The 21,575-nt window shown below is 44.9% G+C and overlaps 1 protein-coding gene across 50 annotated transcripts in view; it reads right to left on the reverse strand.

Annotated features, from left to right (window-relative positions):
• Positions 1 to 2,246: 2,246 nt before the first annotated feature.
• PHF21A (PHD finger protein 21A) overlaps positions 2,247 to 21,575 on the reverse strand; it is a 185,783-nt gene continuing 166,454 nt past the window's right edge. For 21 of the 50 annotated variants that reach the window (XM_016920751.4, XM_016920739.4, XM_016920740.4 and 18 more), the window contains 8 exons: positions 19,862 to 19,913; positions 19,058 to 19,137; positions 18,542 to 18,602; positions 15,499 to 15,662; positions 7,829 to 7,984; positions 6,163 to 6,238; positions 5,321 to 5,424; positions 2,247 to 3,912 (listed from right to left, as the gene is read on the reverse strand). In XM_016920751.4, coding sequence (XP_016776240.1) covers positions 3,655 to 3,912; positions 5,321 to 5,424; positions 6,163 to 6,238; positions 7,829 to 7,984; positions 15,499 to 15,662; positions 18,542 to 18,602; positions 19,058 to 19,137; positions 19,862 to 19,913 — 951 coding nt within the window. In that variant the 3' untranslated portion in view covers positions 2,247 to 3,654. Of the gene's footprint in view, positions 3,913 to 4,805; positions 4,932 to 5,320; positions 5,425 to 6,162; positions 6,239 to 7,828; positions 7,985 to 15,498; positions 15,663 to 15,734; positions 15,758 to 18,541; positions 18,603 to 19,057; positions 19,138 to 19,861; positions 19,914 to 21,575 lie in introns of all 50 variants that reach the window. The other 29 variants (XM_054662261.2, XM_024347083.3, XM_024347084.3 and 26 more) reach the window with 3 other exon arrangements.

The following is a 21,575-nucleotide window of genomic DNA, read 5'->3' on the forward strand; positions in this document are numbered from 1 at the left end:
GCCTGTTGGGCCTGAGCCAAGCAGCAGCAGGGACAGAGAGGCAGGTGTTGCAGGGAAACCAGGCACACGATGGTGCCAGCTGGAGGCTGCCAGGGCGGCCCCACCAGGGACTGCTCCTAACTGCCTCCCTATGTCAGGTACAACCAGCAGGCTTACCCCAAAGGGCCTGATAAGGAAGGAAGAAATCAAAACCCCAGATGAGCTCAGCACAGGTGAGACAAGACCCAGCAGGCTCCATGAAAGAAAAAGGACCCACAGGCAGCAAGAATGCAGAGGTGGAGTGACAGCAACATGGCCTCACTGTTACCAGGATGCAGCGCCTGGACAGGAGCTGGCAGGGGACTCCCAGTCATCACTGCCACCAGGGCGCAGCGCCTGATCAGGAGCTGGCAGGGGACTCCCAGTCAGGGCCCAGTGGGCAGCCGCTCCAGCTCTCTGAAGTGACTGCAAAGCCAGCTGGTCTCAAAAGTGGCTGTCAGAGCAGCTAAATTCTGGGCCGTGGGGAAAGAGCAGCGGAGGGAAGGAGGAGGAAGCAAGTGGAGGTGGCTGGGGTGGGGCAGTGTCACGAGTGTATGTCTCAGGTGGTCACAGGCCCCCCCGCCTCCCCGCCCAGGTCTGAGGGGACAGTGAAGGACAGGGAGATTGGGTGCCAGGGGCCTCTTCTTTACAGTAAAGCAGTGTTTTGGAATTTGAGTGCAGAATGTAGGTTTGGGGGCTGGGTTGCATCTCGTACTCCATACTAGCTGACTCCCAAAACAGCTCACATCTGAATGTCAGGAAGAATCCACAGCCCAGCTGCAGGCGAGGTCAGAATGTACCCGACACTGCTGAGGGCGGCAGGCAAAGCCCTGGTCAATTCCTAGCCCCGTCCTCCGACCCAAGACTCCTCAGGCAGCTCCTCTCTGAGCAACGGCCTCTAGTGATGATGGTTTCCCAACTTCTTTCAGGAAAAGGTAAGTTAGGTGTTGTGTAGCAACCCCCAGATGGGCCCAGACAAGTTGAGGGGAAGAGCTCTAGACGGGGCAGACAGCCTGCTGCTGGTCTCTGATCCTCTGCCAACGATTCCTCCAACTAGTCCAGGCATCTCCAAGGCTCCCTGACTAGACACAGCACCTTGGTTTCTGAATGAGAAAAGGGAACTCTTTCCCCCTCAGCCAATCAAGCAGCCAGGGCCTAACTCTGAGGCCTGTTCAGCCAAACTTAATTCCTTCTTCTGAGGCCCTTGGGAAGATGAAAGGCGATGGCTGATAGAGATGAGACACATTTTACTCTAAGAAGTGTCTCTTCTCTGTTGCATTTGCTTTCAGATCTGTCTTTGTCTCTCTGGGCCTAATTGGGTGGGAGAGAAGCTGATAGAATCGTTTCTACCTCTCCTAGACTCTGGCCATTCCCAGGGCCTGGAGTGGGCTTGGGGGAGATGCTCCAGCAGGGCCAGGGTACAGAGCCTCCACCGCCCTCCCATCGGCCAGGGGCACGCAAGGGGCAAAGGTCTCCAGCGAGAGCACAAATCTGACACAATTTACTTCTGACAAGGCAAGATGAGAGAATGGTCTGAGTCTTTCACAACCCTGGTTTTCTCAAGGAGAGGCCACAACCGGCCAAGCCGAGGCAAGCGCAGCAATTCTAGCCCAGGGTCACCCAGGAGGCTTGTGGGTGGGTGGAGTGGAGTAAATTTCTGGTGCCTGGAGCCAACAGGCAGAGAAAGGAGTGGGAGCTTCAGACCTCTCCCCAAAGGCAAGACAGAGCGAAGGCTACGCTGGGGCTCTGTCTCAGAGACGTACCCTCAAAACATGTCACTCCTCCTCTGTTCTAAGCACCAAGGGCTGATGCAGCCAGCCTGTACTCCCGCACCCTCCTGTCACGGCCAGGGTGCGTGCGCACCACAGAGCTCCGCTGGCCAGTTCCCTCGGAGGTGTCCCCCAGGCACTCATAATGCTGGTGGCTGAAAGACCAAAAGCAGCACCAAAGGAAGGGATCTTATTTAGGCACCAGCCTTTTGCTCTAGCAGAATCTGAGAAGACCACGGGTAGGGCCCTGATACCATCCACACTTCCATTTGGGCTTCACAACAGGAGACAAGATCCCTGCACCAAGAAGAGAGCACGGTCTTTTCTGAGGAGAGAGAAGGGTGGGGAGCTCCGCCTCTGTCCTTCAAGGAGACTGGCCCACCAGTCTAGAGACACACACACGGCAAAATGTCATCGTGATCAGCAGGGTCTGTGCTAAAAAATTATAACTACACGGCATTTTCTCCAGTTCTGACACCTTTTTAATAGAAATCACTGTTTTTAGGAAACAAATAGCACTTTTGTAATTTTTTTTTACAATGTTTCTTACCTTGATCTTAATTTAAGTAACACTAGGAAGACCTCAATATCTTTTATTTTCCTTTTTAATTTAAAAAAAAGTTTTTTTTCCCCAGATACAAAGATTTTTGCCCTTGCATAAAAAAACAGTGCCCGAACGATGACACAAGGACTCACAAAGACTCACGGGACCTCACTGACACTATGATTCCTACTCTACCATGCAAGGTCTCGGCTACCCTTAATTGGACTGTCAGCCTGAAAAACAGCTTTTCTATTCCTTATTTTAGTTTTTGTTACCAAGAAAGTAAAATGAACAGTAAAATAAAACTTTCCTTAAAGAAAAAAAGAACAAAAACAAAAATTAAAGAAAGAGAAAAGAAACGTCTCCATTCAATTCACACACACCTGGGTCGCGTGCTGCTTCACTCAAGATCTTCTCTTCTTATAAATATAGAAAAGGGATGGAGCTTGTTTTCAAGTAAAATCACTGATCCACCTTTTTTTCCTTCCTGGACACACACATCCTTCTTCCCTGCCTTGGGCAAGGGCCAGTGGCCCGGGCTCTGCTTGTTCTTGGAGAGGAGACAGCGGGATAACCACGGAGATGCGCGATTCACCAAGCAGGGAAGGAAGGAGACTGGGCAGCCTTCAGGAGTGGTGGGGTTACCGCGCAGGGAGCAGAGTGCAGGGGAGAAGAACCTACTGGCTGTTCTTGGTGTCAGTCTCCCCTTGCACGAGGCCCCCGCCAGAGGTGATTAAATACTGCTTATTTGATACACTGTCCCACCCCCTGCTCCCTCCAGCCACTCCCCTTCCCTCTTCTGGGCACTGGGGTTGGTGAAATCTCAATTCCTTTTTTTGGTTTTATAGTAGCGAAAGTTTAGAAACAGGAAAGCCCACACACTCTTTGGACTTGTCTTCTCTACCTAAACAAACGGCTCGGCAAGTAAGGATCTGAAACCTGCTCTCCTCCCTCCGCCCGTCCCTGCTCCCCACCCAAGAAAACAGAAACAAACCCATCGTGGCTGTGGAGGCTGCTGCAGGCACACACTGGTGTATAATAGAGAGAGTAAATATATTATTTCACTTGGCATGGTGCTGGCAAAGAACCTCCAGCTGGCACTATTTCATGTAACATGGTCCAATCTTTGCATGTACACACAGAATAAGAAGGATCAATTGGCAAACTCTGGTGCCACCTGGCACAAGCATCTTCTCTCTCTCTGGAACCAAAGAACCAAAAGAATTCTGCACTTTCCAGAAATCCGGCTTTGCTTTTCTAGAGTCTTCAGTGTTCTGTTCTCCTTGCCGCCGGGATCCCGTGGCTTCTCCTAGAGGGGCTCTGTTATTTAGTCTCTTCCCCCTGGTTACAGTTCGCTGTGCAGCTCTGGGAGGAGGGGGAAGGGGCCGGCGTGGAGGTGGCGGCATTGGCAGGGGGGGTGCAGTCCGGGCCATTGGAGATGGCCCCCACAGTGGCCTCAGAGTCTACAGGTTTGGAGAGGTCGATGCCGTGGATGAGGCGAATCAGCTGTTTTACCTTCTCCAGGGAGCTGTGCATCTCCTTCTGCCGGGCCAGGATGGTGTTCTTCATTTCCATGCATTTCTGCAGCAAATGACAAGGGCAGTGGCACTGAGCCGCCTGGTTTCTAACAGGCCTGGCAGCCCCTAAGAGCAGAGCGCCTTCTCTCTGCCCAGGGAGAAGAAGCTCTGCTGGCTGCTGGGCAGCCCCTGGGCCTTGCTGTGTTCCTCAGTGGAGTGGGCGGCTACCACCTAAGGAACAGGGCGGGTGGAGTGGGTAGGCTGGGGGGTCCCAGGTCCCAGAGGCAACAGAGGGAGAAAGAGCATGCGGGCACCAACACACAGGAGTACTAACGCTTAAAAACAAACCGGCAGAGCCGCCATCAGACTTCCAAACAAAGGTTGTTTAAAAAAAAAAAAAGTTCCCACAGCTGTCCTGCAGCCTGTTTAGGCAGGTTTTGATATGCTTCTGTCATGCTAACTGGGGAGCCTTCAGGACTGGACTGAGCTCTCCAGGGTGGAAAACACGCAGTGCTATCTGGATTCCATCTGAGGGCAGCAGGAAGTGAGACGACAGGCCAGCAGCATTTAGGAGGATCGAAGCCCCAAGGACAAAGGCCTGCAGCCAGTACACCTTCTGCTCAGCCGGGGACTTGGAGTCTTTTGCCCTTTTGCCCTCAGCTTCCCACACCTGCTGGCTTCTATTTTAGGCAGGGAAAGAGAGGAAAGAGGTGTTAAATCTGCATGCCATGGGTAGGTATGGTGAGGAGGAGAAAGCAGGTAAGCAGGACAGTTCAACTGCCACCAAGTACAAGGCACCACCTGGTATCCATGAGGGCTGAGGTCACTTCACTCCAACAAGGGTGACCTACTCAATGGAAAAGAAGACTGGCTCCTTGCCTGGGAGAAGCCTCTGTCCCCCTGCTGCAAATACAACCCTCTTTCCCACTTGGACAGGCCGGGCTGGGCAGTACTTACTTCCAATACTTGTCTCTAGAAAGCCCGCTTCCTCACACTGGTCAGGAAAACCGGGAAATGCAATCAGCATGGTGTGGAAGAAAGAGCGAGGGAGGGCCGTATGGATGGGCCCACTCGCTCAGGTGACTAGGAAGAATCACACGAGGGGACCTGGTCTGTGTCTGCTCAGTGTCAGGTGAGGCGCTACGCTCCCCCCACACACTGTCAGGAATACGCAGGGCTGTGGCTACACTGTTGTAGCTGTTACTTATTCAGCCTGAAGACTGAAAATCCTCTCTCTGATTAAAGCCAAGAGGATGTTACAGAGCTTGGGTAAGGCACCACCTACCAACTGGCCGCCTGTACCTGAGGTCTGAACTCTAACTGGATGGCAAACTGCATTTGCCCAAGTTAATCACGTTAATAAACAGAAGGACCCGAAACAGCCTGGGGCCCACACGTACTGTTACGTATATTGGAAAGGCCTAGGTCTCTGCACCTATGTATCGACTGCTGAAGGCATGAGGTTTACTTACACTTATGGAATTGCTGAGCTGTTTCACCTTTTGCTCTAGTTGTTCTCGTTCTTGTTTTAAATCTGAACTCCATTTAAGTAACTTCTGTTTCTCCTCTTCTTTTGCTAAAAAAAAAAAAAAAAAGGAACAGTTTTTGACAATTAATTCTTTGAAATGTCCTCTGTGCTCAGAATGCCTGCCAAAGAAGGTATTTTCCCCAGAGCTCCCATGAGTCCTACAACCCAGTGCAGAGAATCTGCCCACCTGGACTTTTCCTTTTTCTGTGTACAGTATGCTAAAACTGTCGGTGGCTTGGGTCTGGCTTTACATAAATGAGATACCACATCTCATTTTCTTCCCCCAAGAAGTGCTACAGGCCAGGCATGATGGCTCATGCCTGTACTCCTAGGACTTTGGGAGGCCAAGGCAGGTGAATCACTTGAGCCCAGGAGTTCGAGACCAGCCTGGGTGACATGGCGAAACCTGTCTCCACCAAAAAATACTAAAGTTAACTGGTCATGGTAGTACACACCTATAGTCTCAGCTATTTGGGAGGCTGAGGTAGGAGGATCGACTGGGCCCAGGAGGAGGAAGCTGTGATCATGCCACAACACCCGAGCCTGGGTTGATACAGTGAGACCTTGTCTCAAAAAATAAATGAATAATAATAATAATAAATGCTACAGAAGTTTTCCACTTTATCCAATAAAAAGTTTTCATTTGCTTTGTTTCCTCCAATAGTTAAGGGCAAAAGGTTTTCATTTTTAAATTTAAATTCCCTTTTGAGAATAAAACAAATACTGCCAGTATTTTTTTCAAACAAGGGGAAGCTTACAAAAAAGTGGGTATGGATAACTCCTTACCTGCTTTGTAGGCAATATAGGAATGAACAATTGCTAAAGTTCCAGGCCATGGAATTGCTTCTTCCTTCTTCAGCATCTGAAAAGATTTTTAGAATTTTACCTTGAGAAGGAGGTTTAAACACACATCATCCTCTATGTAACAGCTAGCAGTGGTATCTGTGGCTACTGGCAGATAAAATCCAGGAAGGATTTATGGTAGCAGTGTTGCAAAACCCTGGTCTATAGTTTCTGGACTAAAAAGTTCCAAATATCAGCTTAGGAGAATCAAGTTCAAGGCAGGAAGAGCCAGGACACTTGAGCCCAGGCTTAGAAGGAGCTGGGACTTGGCTGAGCACTCCTATCTTTTCACACACGCCACATGACGCCCAACCACTCCCGACAGCTAGAACCACCAACACAAAAGCTGCACATCAGGATGACGGCAGCAGCCACTGGCAGTTTCGTCCTTGACCTGACATGGGCTGCCTGTCTCAATTTTAGATTTCGATGTCCCTCAAAGACAGCCTGACCAAGAAAATTAAATATTAGTTCCAAATACTAAAGTATAATCTAGACCCTATGTCAAAAATCGTCAGAAGGTCACAAAGCAGCATCAGGAGGAGGACAGTGAGAGAAGTGTTCCGCTGCACCACAGGCTGCAGGATGAGGACAATATTACAAGGGAAAACCAGAATTTGTTCAAAGCAGGATTCCAAGGAACTGAGCAGAATCCCAGTACTTGCTGAGCTATTGGGCTTGCTTATTTATTATTTATACTTTGCCTACCTCTAAAAAAGACTTGAGACAGCTTATAATAAAATCATAAAGACATAAATATACATGCATAGTTGAGAAAAGGCAACCAGAAACCAAAGAGAGAAGGAGGGAGGCTAGGACAGTTACTAATATGTTTGCCTTTTAAGTCTATAAAATATCGACAGCACTTTACACTTAGTTCTCTGAGCCTGATATAACAAAATAGGTTAAAAGTGAAATGGGTGTTGTTTTATTAGTAGTATTATTTTTTTGAGACAGAGTCTTGCTCTTGTCACCCAGGCTGGAGTGCAGTGGTGTGACCTCCGCTCACTGCAGCCTCCACCTCCTGGGTTCAAGCGATTCTCCTGCCTCAGCTTCCCAAGTAGCTGGGATTACAGGTGCCTGCCACCATGCCCAGCTAATTTTTATATTTTTAGTAGAGATGGGGTTTCGCCATGTTGGCCAGGCTGGTCTTGAACTCCTGACCTTAGGTGACCTGCCCGCCTTGGCCTCCCAAAGTGCTGAGATTACAGGCCTGAGTCACCACGCCTGGCCCAGGGTGTTATTTTAATTAATTAACTGGGCAATTTCCCTTAATTTTATTCCCAAAGAAGAGTTTTAAAACCATATACTTGGTCTGGACCATTCCTAGAGAATGAGGCACACTGGACTTTAAAGGGTCTTGACTTTTAAAGAGAAGACAAGTCATTTCAAATACAAGGAAGCATCTATCCAGCTCAGTAATATGGCAGAGGGCTTCTGAGGGAATGAAGGCCATGCGCCTGCGTGCTGTGTCATAAACAGGGAAGATGCAGCCCGGAGACGGACTGGGAGAGAGAAGAGACTGCCATTTCCCCGGGAAAGGAATTCCTCCTGATGGCCGTGTCTTTGTCCTCCTCGGCCCCTCCCCTGTTGGACCCACCCACAGTACCTGGTCCTGACATCTGGGACAGATCCACATGCCCTTGGGAATTGTTTTCAGAGGGGGGTCTAAGCAGTCCAAATGATATACACGGGAACATGTGTCGCACATCAGTAACTGGCCACTTTTTCTGCAAACGCTGCAAAAATCCTCATGAATATCACCCTATAAAGTTGAGAGGAAAGGTAAGAAAAAGGACAAAAAAGGTAAAATTTTAATGTTAACATGCACATTCTAGATGCATATAAATGTTTTAGGACAATCAGCTGCCTCGTTCCAGGAGTACTCAAGAGAAGCAGGAATCACCAATAGCACATGCCCCTACTCACTCCACATAGCTAAGGCTCCCTGGGTGGGGACAGTACAATAGTCCCCCCTTATCCTTGGGGAATATGTTCCAAGACCCCTAGTGGATGCCTGAAACCTCCGTACTGAACCCTATATATATGTTTTTCTATACACGCAGACCCACAATAAAGTTTAATTTATAAATTAGGCACAATAAGAGATTAACAACAGTGACTAAGAAAACAGAACAATTATAACGATATACTGTAATAAAAGATGGGAATGAGGTCTATCTTCTTTTTTCTTTCTCAAAACATCTTAATATTTTCAGACTGCAGTTGACTATGCGTAACTGAAACAATAAGAAGTGAAACTTCAGATAAGGGGGAGACTAGTGTATTCTTTTTTTTTTTTTTTGAGACACAGTCTCGCTCTGTCACCCAGGCTGGAGTGCAGTGGCGCGATCTCGGCTCACTGCAAGCTCCGCCTCCCAGGTTCACGCCATTCTCCTGCCTCAGCCTCCAGAGTAGCTGGGACCACAGGCGCCTGCCACCACCCCCGACTAATTTTTTGTATTTTTAGTAGAGACGGGGTTTCACGTGTTAGCCAGGATGGTCTCGATCTCCTGACCTGGCTATCTGCCTGCCTCAGCCTCCCAAAGTGCTGGGATTACAGGCGTGAGCCACTGCACCCGGCCGGGACTACTGTATTCTTAAAGTTTACAGGAGAGGTCTATAGTCGCCTAGGCCAAAATTAACATTATAGGCGATACCTAAGAGTTTTATTATGTTTTGGTAGAGGACAACCTACATATCATAAATCTTACAGGTACGGAAATCCATTCATCAAAGTGTTTCACAACATGATACAAACAATTCTCATCACCTATCAATTCTAGGGGGAGTTTAGAAGGACTGGGAAAGAAGACAGACAAATATTGGAGTTTTCCTGAATTTGCTTGCTCAAGAAGAAAAAAATACAGTGAAAGTTCAAATGGGAAAATATTAAGTCAGAAACAAATTAAATTCATATGCGAGTTCTTTCTAAAATGAAGAATTTAAAAAGCCAAAGCAACAGCTGACAATGTTCTCCTAAAACCAGTATTTTGTGTTTGCTGTTCAATGGGCCATTCTATTCTGGGAGGCTTTATCCCTATAAAAACTTCACCAGCTGGAAAAAGACGAGCAGCCCCAGTCTGTTCTGCTGGTCCTGTCTCTCTACCACCCCCATCACCGTGATAGTGTTAGGACTCAGGTAAGTCTGCTGGAGCCTCTGAACAGAAGGCACCATCAGAATAAAGCAGATCTACTTAAAATTGGAAGAGGAGAACATAGCCCAAAAAAAAAAAAAAAAAAAGAGCTATTAAAGAGGTCTTTTCCAGAGAGTCAATGCCTAGCTCATTCTCTGGATGGGATTAAATCCACTGATAAGAACACCAGGGAAGGGAAGACTGAAGGGAAGTGCTAGAGGTGACCCAGCAAGTCAAGCCAATGTGCTGCTGTGGATTTCCTGGCTATTCTGCCAGAAGGTCTAATACAGAAATTGTGCACAGGAAGCAATAATAGAGAGGAATGTGAATCCTTCCTTTCTATGATGTAATCCCTCCACCACCACCAGTGAAGGAACACATCGTCATGGACCTACAATTTCACTCCAAGGGAAACCTGCTCTGTAATCCACTAGGGTATCTGGCAGCCCAGAAAAGAGGCTACACAAGTTTTAAGATACATCATAGTGTGGATGGATTTTAATCTTTTTCTTTTTTTTTTTTTTAGACGGAGTCTCTTGCTCTGTTGCCCAGGCTGGAGGGCAGTGGCGTGATCTCGGCTCACTGCAACCTCTGCCTCCTGGATTCAAGCGATTCTCCTGCCTCAGACTCCTGAGTAGCTGGGATTACAGGCGTCCACCACCACGCCTGACTAACTTTTATATTTTTAGTAGAAACAGGGTTTCACCATGTTGGTCAGGCTGGTCTCGAACTCCTGACCTCATGATCTGCCCACCTCGGCCTCCCAAAGTGCTGGGATTACAGGTGTGAGCCACTGCGCCTGGCAGATTTTAATGTTTCTTAGTAGGAAAATATGACCACTGGACAGTAAAAAAGATAACATATGTTCTAAAATATTACATGTGAATGTAGCCTAATAGTTTAACTTCTAGGCACCAAAAGAGGTAAGGTTTCATCCCTAGATTAACTATGATTTTCTTCCTTCATTATTAAAATCAGGCTGAGGGCTACTCTTTTCCTCTAGAGGGTCAGCCTTTCTTGAACCTTATCCCTAAGTGGTGAGTCTGCGTCTTTAGAAAGTTTATTTAAAATGTGTGATTTTAGAGACTGTTTTATGTGAACTACAGAAAAAATTATCAGTGATGGAGTGAATGAGACAAACTGGGCATCTTATTCAGAGGGACTTGGGATAAACGAAGAGGCGTTCACTTTCCTTTGCTCCTGAGCAAGGAGCACATCAAGAAACAGAAGGCAGAAAGACAGAAAATAAAAATTAAATAATTTATTTAAGTTCCCAAAGGAAACTTCCTATCTGGTGTATATACCCTATAATTTTTGGTGTTAAGATCCCTTTTCACTCTTAAAGTTACTGAGGATCCCAGAGAGCTTTTATATGAGTTATATCTATTAATATTTACTGTTAATAGCAGTTAAAAAACAATTTTTTTTGAGGCCGGGTCTGGCTCTGTCACCCAGGCTGGAGTGCAGTGCTGTGATCTTGGCTTACTGCAGCCTCGACCTCCCAGGCTCAGGTAATCCTCCCACCTCAGCCTCCCAAGTAGCTGGGACTACAAGTGCATACCACCATGCCCGGCTAATTTTTTTATTTTTTGTAGAGATGGGGGTCTCCCTTTATTACCCAGCCTGGTAAAAACTTTCAATTCTGAATTACAGAACCATGAAAAATTACAAACAAAGCATATTCAAACATTTTTAAACTCCAAAACACAGAGGTACACATTCAATTAGCTGCCAGAGTGACATCATCACACATCATGCAATATCTGGTAAACCCCACTGTTCGGTCTTGAGAGAATGAGAATGAAAATGGCAAATGATGGTTTAGTATCATTATGAAAATAGTTTTGATTTTATGACTCCCTGAAAGAGTCTCGGGGACTCCCAGACTACACTTTGAGAACTGCTGCCCATAGAAATGAATATAAAATGCCAAAACATTTTACCCATACAGAACCAGCTCTTTGCCTAAAAAGAGCAGAGGAAGTCCTACGGAGGCACCATGCCAGGTCAAAATGCTTAGGCTTTGATGACTGACCAAATTATTACTATAAACCAGACAGTAGGTAAGTTGAAAAACAGCTGGCCCATGATGCTTTGCTAGGCGCTGAGGACGTATGTTTTTAGGAAGCACTCTGGCAATACCAACTGCAATTTCATCATGTGCTAAACAATTTTTATAATTATGTTAACATATCTTCCCTTCTCATAAAAATGATGATAGTGGCAACACGGTACATCCAGAGGATTAGTGTCTGGTAGGTTTTGTATTATACCAAGTCCCTCAAAATGGTTATTGATCCCTAGAAATGCCTGCCTCTCAAGTGTTATTGTTTAATTAATGTTGTTGGAACTTATGCTACCCAGCAGCAAACATACAGAGACCTGTGTGTTGATTTTAATCACTGCCACTACTGGGATACTGTAAAAGGAGAAGTCAAAATTATCTTAAAAATACCTTCTGCTGAGTTTAACTTAGGGAGTTCTTTAGAAAAGCTTTCTTTTACCTGTAGATTTCTGAAAAGAAAAAGAATGTTTCAATTTAAAAAAAAAACCTGGCAGAAGCTCTTAGTTTGTGAGTTGATGAGTGGATCCTTTGGGTTCAATCTTTCAAAGAAAACCATAATCCCAATTGACCCAAAAAATACAACAAAAACAACACTGTTTAGGAGAGAGACTCACATGCAGAACCACAAAATCATCTGTCCCCTAGCATTTGTGTACCACCCTAGAGGGAGAGCTCTACCAAGAGGCCAATGAGCTGGTGATCCTTTGGCAATACTTCAACTGAGAAAAAGCTGGGATAATCTTTGGCGCTAGCAAACAAGATTTCTGAGAGAGACCCTGCTGCTCATTAACAGGAGAGTTAGGAAACCTGTGTCAATTATTAATGCCAAAAGTCAGGAAAGCGAGACAAAATGCTGAATCTTTAGAGAATGATGAATCTGTAACCACCAGCGACGTCTAAGGAAGGAAACAAGGAAACCTGTCAAGAGAACAGAATTCTTCTATGACCCTAGTCCTCCAAAGCTAACACTTTCTTTGTTACCTCTGGAATTTTAACTCAGAATATTCATATGGTATTCTGCTGCTCCTTGGAGAGGGGTGTGCCACTAGTAGGTTCTGAGAACCTTCAAGTTCAAGGGACATTTTATCTTAGGATGGTCAATGACAAGCTCTGTAATTCACCAAATAACTGGAACATGTGTGAAATGAAACTCTTTATTTCCCTCCTCAGATCTGCTCCTCTCTTAATCTTTAGTAAATGGAAGCTTCATCTTTCTAGTCATTTAGGCCAAAAACTTTGGTTTTCTCCTTGACCATTCTTTTTCTCATAACCTATATTCAATCCTGATGGCTCTTCAAAATATATGCAGATGTGATCACTTTTCTCCATCTCTGCTTCTTCCAAGCTATCATCATCATCTTTCTTTCCTTTTTTTTTTTTGAGACAGGGTCTTGTTCTGTCACCCAGGCCGGAGTGCAGTGGCGCAATCATGGCTCACTGCAGCCTCAGCCTCCCATGCTCAAGTGATCCTCCCACCTCAGCCTTGCAAGCAGCTGTGACTAAAGGGGCACACCAGTATGCCCGGCTAATTTTTGTATATTTAGTAGAGACGGGGTTTCACTATGTTGCCATCACACCTGGCTAATTTTTTAATGTTTTGTAGAGACAGGGGTCTTGCCATGTTGTCCAGGCTGGTCTTGAACTCCTGGGCTCAAGCAATCCGCCCACCTCAGCCTCCCAAAGTGTTGGGATTTACAGGCGTGAGCCACTGTGCCTGCCCATCATCATCTCTTGCCTGGACAACTGCAAAAGCCTCCTAACTGGTCTTCCTGCTTCCATCCTATTTTCCCTATAGGCCCTTTTCTTCTGCATATTTTAGACACAGTGATCCTTTTTAAAATCCAAGTTGATTTCGCATACATCTTAAAAATAATAAGTGCAAGCAATAATCATTAAAGGATGCTATCATTAGATAACAGTTTGTTGGGAAACTGGATATTCATACAGACTCAAAGCTATCTCCACCACAGGAAAAAGGCACATTTACAGGTGGAAAAATCTGATAGAAACTATCTTAGGAGATGAAAGTTAACATCACCAACAACAGAAGAGACTGACAACACGTGCCCCCTGCTATGATGCCCTGATAATGACCCATCGTCACTTATTAGTGCTCCTGCAAAAATGCATACCCTGAATCTACTGCTGAGAAAAAAAATCAGACAATCCAAATGGAGAGGCATTCTACAGAAGAACTGGCTATCTTTTTAAAAACGTCAATGTTATGAAAGACAAAGACTGAGAAACTCTTCCAAAATAAAGGATTACCAAACAGACAATATCATGACAATAAATGTCAAGAGTAATCTTGAATTGGACCCTGAAGCAGGAAAAACAAAGTGTCACAAAAGTAAGTAAGGGACAAATGGAGCAATCTGAATTGGACTGTATATTTTATATAGTAATATTTTATTAGTGTTAAATTTCCTCAATTTGATAAATGCATTGTACCTACATAAGAGAGTATCTTTGCTCTTATGAGATATATAGCAAAATATTTTAGGGTGAAGATTCATGAAGTCTGCAACTTCTTGTTACCTTGTTCCCCTAAAATAAGTGTGTATGGTAGGTGAGAAGCATAGGCAAAATGTTAACAACTGATGAATCAATGTGAAGGATATACATTGGTTCTTTGTACCATTATTGTAACTTTTCTGTAGGTTTGAAAATTTTCAAAATAAATACTGAAAAATTATGTCACTCCTCTGCCCAAAACCCTGTAATGGTCTCCCATTTTACTGAGAACGAAAGCCACAAAGCCCTGCGCAACTGGCCCAGCCACTTCTGAGGCCTCATTTCCCACCACCCTGGCCAGCTTGCTCTGCCCCCGCTATCCTGGCCCTCTTGCTTTTCTTTCAAGATGCCATGTACACTCCCACCTCAGGGCTTTGCACTGCTGTTCCCTCTGCCTGGCAGGCTCTTCCCCCAGATCCTCCCGAGGCTTCACCACTCTTCATAAACATCAGCCTCCTGCCAGTATGCTATATGCCCTTAAATCCATTCCATTTTTGATTTCTTTTTAGAGATGGAGTCTCACTCTTGTCACCCAGGCTGGAGTGCAGTGGCACAATCTCTGCTCACTGCAACCTCCGCCTCCTGGGTTCCAGGGATTCTCCTGCCTCAGCCTCCAGAGTAACTGGGATTACAGGAGCACGCCATGCCCAGCTAATTTTTGTGTTTTTGTAGAGACCAGGTTTCGCCATGTTGGCCAGGCTGGTCTTGAACTCCTGACTCAGATGATCTGCCTGCCTCGGCCTCCCAAAGTGTTGGGATTACAGGCATAAGCCACCATGCCCGGCCCCATTTTTCTTCATAGCACTTATCATTACCTGACATTATATATTCACTTTCTTATTATCTGCCTCTTCAGATGAGCTCCTTGAGGACAGGGAGTTGGTTTTGTTCCCTGCTGTATCCCCAGCCTCAAGAATAGCACTTGCTCAGCAGAGTAGCGCTCAGTGAGTATCTGCTGAGTGAATTCTGAGCTTTGTTGAGGTTCATTTAAACATTTAGAGCACTAGTTCACATTCCTGCAGTTTGTGGGTGAAGGGCTACTAAGTATTTGACAGTTTTTCCGGAACCTGTTTCTGATCAACTCTGCTCTAAAGAGCAGAGTTTCTGCTCAACAGTTTCTGATCAACAGTTGCTCTAAAGAAAACTTTCCACTTTTGGAATTGTATTTGAAGCAGCAAACAAGGGCTGCTGGGGGACTGTATGTCTTGTTCATTTTCCCCACTCCCAAAACACTGATGATAGAAACCTGCACACCTCTCAACTGTATGAGCTGATCTCCCCACCCCATCTGTTTTCTGAGAACTCATTCACAGTAGATCAAATTCAGACTCTGAAGGCTGGCTGAGTTCCATGAGGTTATATTTAACATGTTTCTCAAGGACATGGAAGGCCTGGAAACTCAGAAGAAAGCTGCCTTACATGGCATAAAAAGCATTCTATAGTGTTTAATTGCTGTTCCAGGGTTAGTCAAGAAGGTGCAAGTCGATAAGGAGACAACATATGATAACGCTTTTCCCAATTTAAGCTCTCAGAAAGACAGTGTGCTTTTCCCAAGTTACTTACGTCTGTGGAGGTGGGGCTGGGCAGGGACACAGGCTGAACAGGTGCAGGGAAAGTGAATGTGGTCTCTGTCTTTTCATTTTCAGGGGAGTCAGGATGACTGGATTGGGGGGATGTTGGGGTAAGGGCTCCAAACCCCAGCACTGCATTGTATTTTGGAGGACGACCTATATACCAAGAGAAGGGAACAAAAGGGAAAAAGGGGGAGGGAAAGAGAGGGGGAAAATGATCTTACATACCTTTGGCCAGTGTTCCTCATTGGCTAGCATGGAAAAGGAAGTGAGGTAGCAGACAGAAGGTTAATTCAACAGTCCCAAAGGAAGGAAGAGAAGCAAAGATTTAAATGTCATTAGAAACAACTATATGACTCTCAAGAGAAGGGAGGATAAGAGAGCTCTGGAGAATGACAGAAGGTGCTGGCTTATGTAGAAAGACCTCACCTTGGGCAGATTGTGGTGAAGTTCCTGGACTATTGCAATTTGAGATTTCTAGTGCAAGAACCAAGATGTCAAAGCCCAGTGGGAGCCAGGGCCAGGAATGAGTTTATTTTATTTATTTATTTTTTGAGACGGAATCTCGCTCTGTCACCCAGGCTGGAGTGCTGTGGCACGATCTCGGCTCACTGCAACCTCCGCCTCCCGGGTTCAAGCCATTCTCCTGCCTCAGCCTCCCACGTAGCTGGGACAACAGGCGTGTGCCCAGCTAATTTTTTGTATTTTTAGCAGGGACGGGGTTTCATCGTGTTAGCCAGGATGGTCTCGATCTCCTGACCTCATGATCCGCCCATCTTGGCCTCCCAAAGTGCTGGGATTACAGGTGTGAGCCACCGCACCCGGCCGAATTTATTATTTTTTCATATCTTGCATACTGTTCTCTAAGGTTTCTCTGCAATCAGCATTCTCACAATACTATTAATGATTCTCAGTTCCCACAAACTGATTTATTTAGGATTTCTGCTTTTCCTTCTCTATTCTGTCTGCATTTTATGAGGGTGGAGACCGGCAAAGCAAGGAGGCAAAATTCAAGTTAACTATTCTTATCCCTTGCTTTTAGAGCTATTGAGAGGCATGTTCTGGGAGTAGCTGAAACCTAAGAGCTTAAAAGATGCTCTGGGCTTAGCAATTAATGTTTAAGTATTTCTGTCCCTGGATACCCTCCCCAGTTGACTGGCAGCTGTCTCCCCCACTTTACATGACAAACATCCTGATAAACTACATCTCTAAAAATTGGGGCTGTTTAAAAGTCTCAGGAAAGGCCCTCCCATCAGCACTCCTAACTGAGAGACCTGATTTGTGTAAGAGCATTTTGACTCAAACTTCAAGGCTACAAAGGAACTTAAATGAGCCCTGTGGGTACAGAAAGTCTAGGTCAGCCACTCTTGCCTTACCACATATCTAAGTCAGGGCCCTTGTCTTCTAGGGGCAAGGTCATTGCTTCTAAGCTATGAGTGATCAAAAGTATATGCCCAACACACCAAAGGAAAAAAAAGGGCCAGAGAGGTACGAAACTGCCTATAAGCACTGGTAAATGGTATGTAGGATCATGACTTTGCCAACAGTTATCATTTATATTAGGATTATGCACAAGAGTCATGATTCTGTCAGATGTTACAAAAATATTACCTCTCTGTGTTAAATTGGTGATGCCTATAGTACAAAGACAGATCGTACTGGTTTATCTTTTCTAGGGAGTTCAGTGCTGCTGGAAGGGGAAGAACAAGATGAATGCTCTCTTGTTTACCCACAAAAGGCATATCCTAGGCACTGTGGATGCAGGCTTTTATCCTCTGACCTTAGCAAGAGATGCCAAGGTCCTTCTGGCTCATTTAACCCCTGTCCTCTTAGCAGATACTGCCCACTATCAGGCCAATTATTGTGGCTTCTGGCTGGGGGGGCTCCTTTCCGAGAACGGCATCAGGGGTCACTAAAAAAATCACCAAGCACAAAACAAAACAAAACAAAAATAACTTAGAGTACTGGTTACTGTGGCCCAGGAATCAATATAAAGCCATGACTTAGGGTTTCCCATCTAAATATTTTTGAGTACTTGAAGGACAGGACTGATGAAACATTAGAATGGGTTACTAAGGGTGGGTATATCTCTTTTGTGGAGAGGGAATGGTAATAGTGTAGTCCTGCCTAAGGCAGACAAAGGGTCAGGATTACCTCCTGAGCTTCCAGTAGCTCTGAGACTGTGTGTGCACATGCAAAAATTAGTATGCTACTCCGCTCACTCTGCAACCTTTCTAGCCTGCAACTATAATTCAGGGACACATTACCATGTGGAGAAAAGGACCTTGGGATGTATTACTGACATCAAAGAAAAATTTCAGTACCTTGTTTATGAGCTCAAACCCTGAGCTGTTAAGACCTATTTAGACCTGCATGGTGAGAGACACTGCTGCTGCTACTGCTGTTTTTTCTGCTCTGCCTAAGAGTAAGATTCTGGAATGTCCATGGGAAGGTCTGAAATATGGGATTGGAGCTCTTTAGGAATCTGTTCTTTAGGGAGCCTGTTTTGAGAGTGACCTTTTCTTCCTTAGTTGGAGATGCCCTCTTCTCAAAGATTCTAAGTTCTCAAGTGTGGCTACCTCTTTCCTTCCTGGAAAGTCTGCAGCTCCAAGAAACTCAGCGTCACACTCTGGCCTTGCCGGCAGCAGGACAACCAAGACGCTATTAGGAACACCTTGGCAACGGCAGTGCTCTGTTCTGCTTAATGACTCTCAAATGCTTCCTTTTACATGGGGTTCTGTTCACTGTGCTATTCATGGATGGCCTGGCAGGCTTGGGGCAGAAATGCTACATTAAGCCATTCCCCTGAGTCAGCTTTGCCAGAATCCTAGTAAAGTCAGCTTTTGATTCAGCATACAGAACTCTAATAAGAAATCTCATTCTCTTTTCTCTCCCATTCTCAGAGAACAACAACAAAACTATTTTCAAAGGATAGAGGAGTTAGGTCCTATAATGATGGGAGGAGGGAAGGGGAAGAAACACACACAGAAAGCAAAAGCAACAGCAGCAAGGGAGAGATACAAAAAGGTCCTCACCTCTCTTCCGGGTCCCAGGGTGCATTGTGCTGTTTAGGTATGTCACTGCACTCTTCTTACGCTTTGAGGATTGAAGGAGGAAAGGTGACTGTTGAGTAGTGTGGTTATTACTAATACCGGCACAAGCTAAAGACCAAGCATGGCATGACTGTCAACATGCCGACTAGTTAGTGCTAATCATCCTAAGGTCTCAGTGCTCAAGGGTTTTATTGTATGTACTTGGCTCTCAGAGACTCTCTCAGAGAAGTCTGCCTCTGTTGCCGATGACAGCTGTATTGAAGTCAGGATGAATTAAAATTTTAAGGTAGGCATGTATCTGCTGAAACTTAGGAGAAAAACCTAAGGGGTAAGCAGTGACTAATAAAAATGATAAGTCAAAAAAAATCTACCACTTCACAGAACTGGCCAAGTACAATCAGGGTGCTGCTCTTCAGCAGGTTTTCAGAGGGGAGGCACTGAACAGCTCATAAATAAAACTGGAACATGAGGGAAGGGCCAGATGCTGACCAGTAATACCTCTGGCTCAAAGACTGCTCCACTGTAGACCGGATTTGCTGTTGTTCTTCTTTTTCGCTCTTGCCTCTTGCTTTGGATTTCTTGAGAGAAGAAAAGGTTTTGATTAGCAGAGAGGCATGGAGAACCTAAAAAACTTAACTTCATTGTTTTATCTATTGGTTTTCCCATAAGAAATCAGAATCAGGGACAAGTCTCTGTTTCACTGAAGCCTCAGCAGAGGCAAGCACACTACTGGAAGCAAATATGTAGGACCATCTACTCTCACCTGCAAGACCACGCTGTCCTACACGTGGTTCTCTGTTGAGAGTTTAACAATAGACAACACTTGTAAACAAGTTGTCCTGATTTTTAGACTGCTGTATATATAGGTCTGGATGAGCTTTATCCATAAGACTTAAACTGAGTAACCAAAGTTCATCATTCTTGAATTAAATAATCAGGACAGGTATAGCTTTGTAACTGTTGTCAACATTCTGATAACCTGGAGTGACCAGAAAATATAAAGGCTTATCAGAAGAGCACTTCGCTGTGCTGTTCAGAAAAAGAAGAGCTCCCCTAAATGAACAGAAGTCACCTGAATTTAGGCAACTGGGGAGGTTTTCCCAGGACAGTAGTGTGGATAATGATAGGAACATTAGACAGAGGGAAGGCAATTTTCCCACTAAAGGAAATAAAGTCCACACTGGCTGAATCATACTCTATTTGTGTTCCAATTTTCTATTCCAGGAATTCAATCAAACATCATTTTCAGGAACAAAGCTGTGGGCCAGAAAAAAAGGCAGTGCCAAGAATATCTTCTCTTACCTTCTAGATGGTCATGTGTTACCAACCCTAGAGACACCATGAAGGCAAGTTTCTGTGCCAGAGAAACAAAAGAAGAATATGCTTCAGTCTGGGTTCTCACAAGGCCAATTGCCAGTTCCTAGTAGGACATTAGGGAAAGCCAGCCCAATGGGCGGGTCTCATGAATACACAAGAGCAGGCATTCTCTAAGCAGCCATGGAGATCCTCTACAGCAGGGGTGTCCAAGCTCTTGGCTTCCTTCAATGTGGGCCACATTGGAAGAAGAAGAATTGTCTCGAGCCACACATAAAATACACTAACACTAATGATAGCTGATGAGCTTCAAAAAAAAAATCGCAAAAAAAACTCATGATGTTTTAAGGAAGTTTACGAATTTGTGTGGGGCCGCATTCAAAGCCATCCTGGGCCACAGGTTAGAAAGTTTGCTCTAGAGGCTCTCTGGTCTAACAGGGACAAAAGAGAAGGACTGGGGTCTACATCTTCTTTCTCAATGACAGAAATCAGTATCTTGTGTGATCCGAGTGACCCGCCCCACAGAAAAATCCTCTTAAAAAGAAGAGGATTTCATACTCACAAAACATGCAGAGAGTTTTAAAGAGCCTCCCATTTAACAAGCTCCAAATCCTGAGTGTTTCACTTGTCACGACTAGGTCAGTTTCTCACATTTATACTGCCACAATGCTAACTCACAGCTAAATGATTTTCAGGAATGACAGCAGGTGTTTCTGCTGAATACTATGATTTTTCAATCACACATGAACCTAAAAATTATGGAGCAATTTCTCTCTGAAGACCACTCTTAGGGCTCCATCAGAAACTAAGCTGGTCAAAATACTGGGCCCTGAAGATGGAACGTTAAGACTCTTCAAGCCAGAGAGGGAAACAAATTGATTTCTATTCTTTTCTTTGCTTGCATGTGGTCTGAAAAGTGTGTCTTCATTTTCTGTTGTACTACTGCATGCAGTTTCTAAATATGCCAAATAATACATTATCAATTTATTTCTCTGATGAATAAAGAACATCTTCAATTGTAAAAGACATACTCCTGTACAGTTATTTATACCACAATTTGATCTTTAAAAGTCCTGACATCTTATCCTCGATATTATGCTACTTTGGCCTGAAGTGATAGGTTCAGCCTATTTGAAAATAAACTTCTTCAGCAAGCCACTTGAGAACATAGAAATGTCATTTACTGGTAACTTCAGAGTCCTGAAGAAATGTTTTTATATTATTTCTTATTTCAAAAACTGAGATGGGCACCTATCCCCTTGACAGCCAGATTAGTCTGGTAAGAAAAAGCAGTCTTGGACTTTCCTGTTTTCTAAACTGTATGTTGAAATGACATACACTTTGTGGTTGCCAACTAACTACATTCCTAATTTTCACTATTCCTTAGAAATATAATCAAGATCAAGAGGCTTTCCCCTAACTGTTGTTCTTTTGATGAAGCAGTGTGTGGACTGATATTCAGATGCACCCTCTTTTAAGCAAGTAACAGCACCCTTATTGGCCACTCACACCCAAATCATCTTTGCCAGTTTAGATCAAGCTCATAAAATAATTAAGTGAAAAAAAATTTCCTCTCTTGTGGAATAATTTTTTTTTTTTTTTTTTTTTTGAGACGGAGTCTCACTCTGTCACCCAGGCTGCAATGCAGTGGCACAATCTTGGCTCACTGCAACCTCTGCCTCCTGGGTTCAAGCGATTCTCC

The sequence above is a fragment of the Pan troglodytes genome, chromosome 9 (assembly GCF_028858775.2).
Source record: "Pan troglodytes isolate AG18354 chromosome 9, NHGRI_mPanTro3-v2.0_pri, whole genome shotgun sequence".
NCBI lineage: Eukaryota > Metazoa > Chordata > Mammalia > Primates > Hominidae > Pan > Pan troglodytes.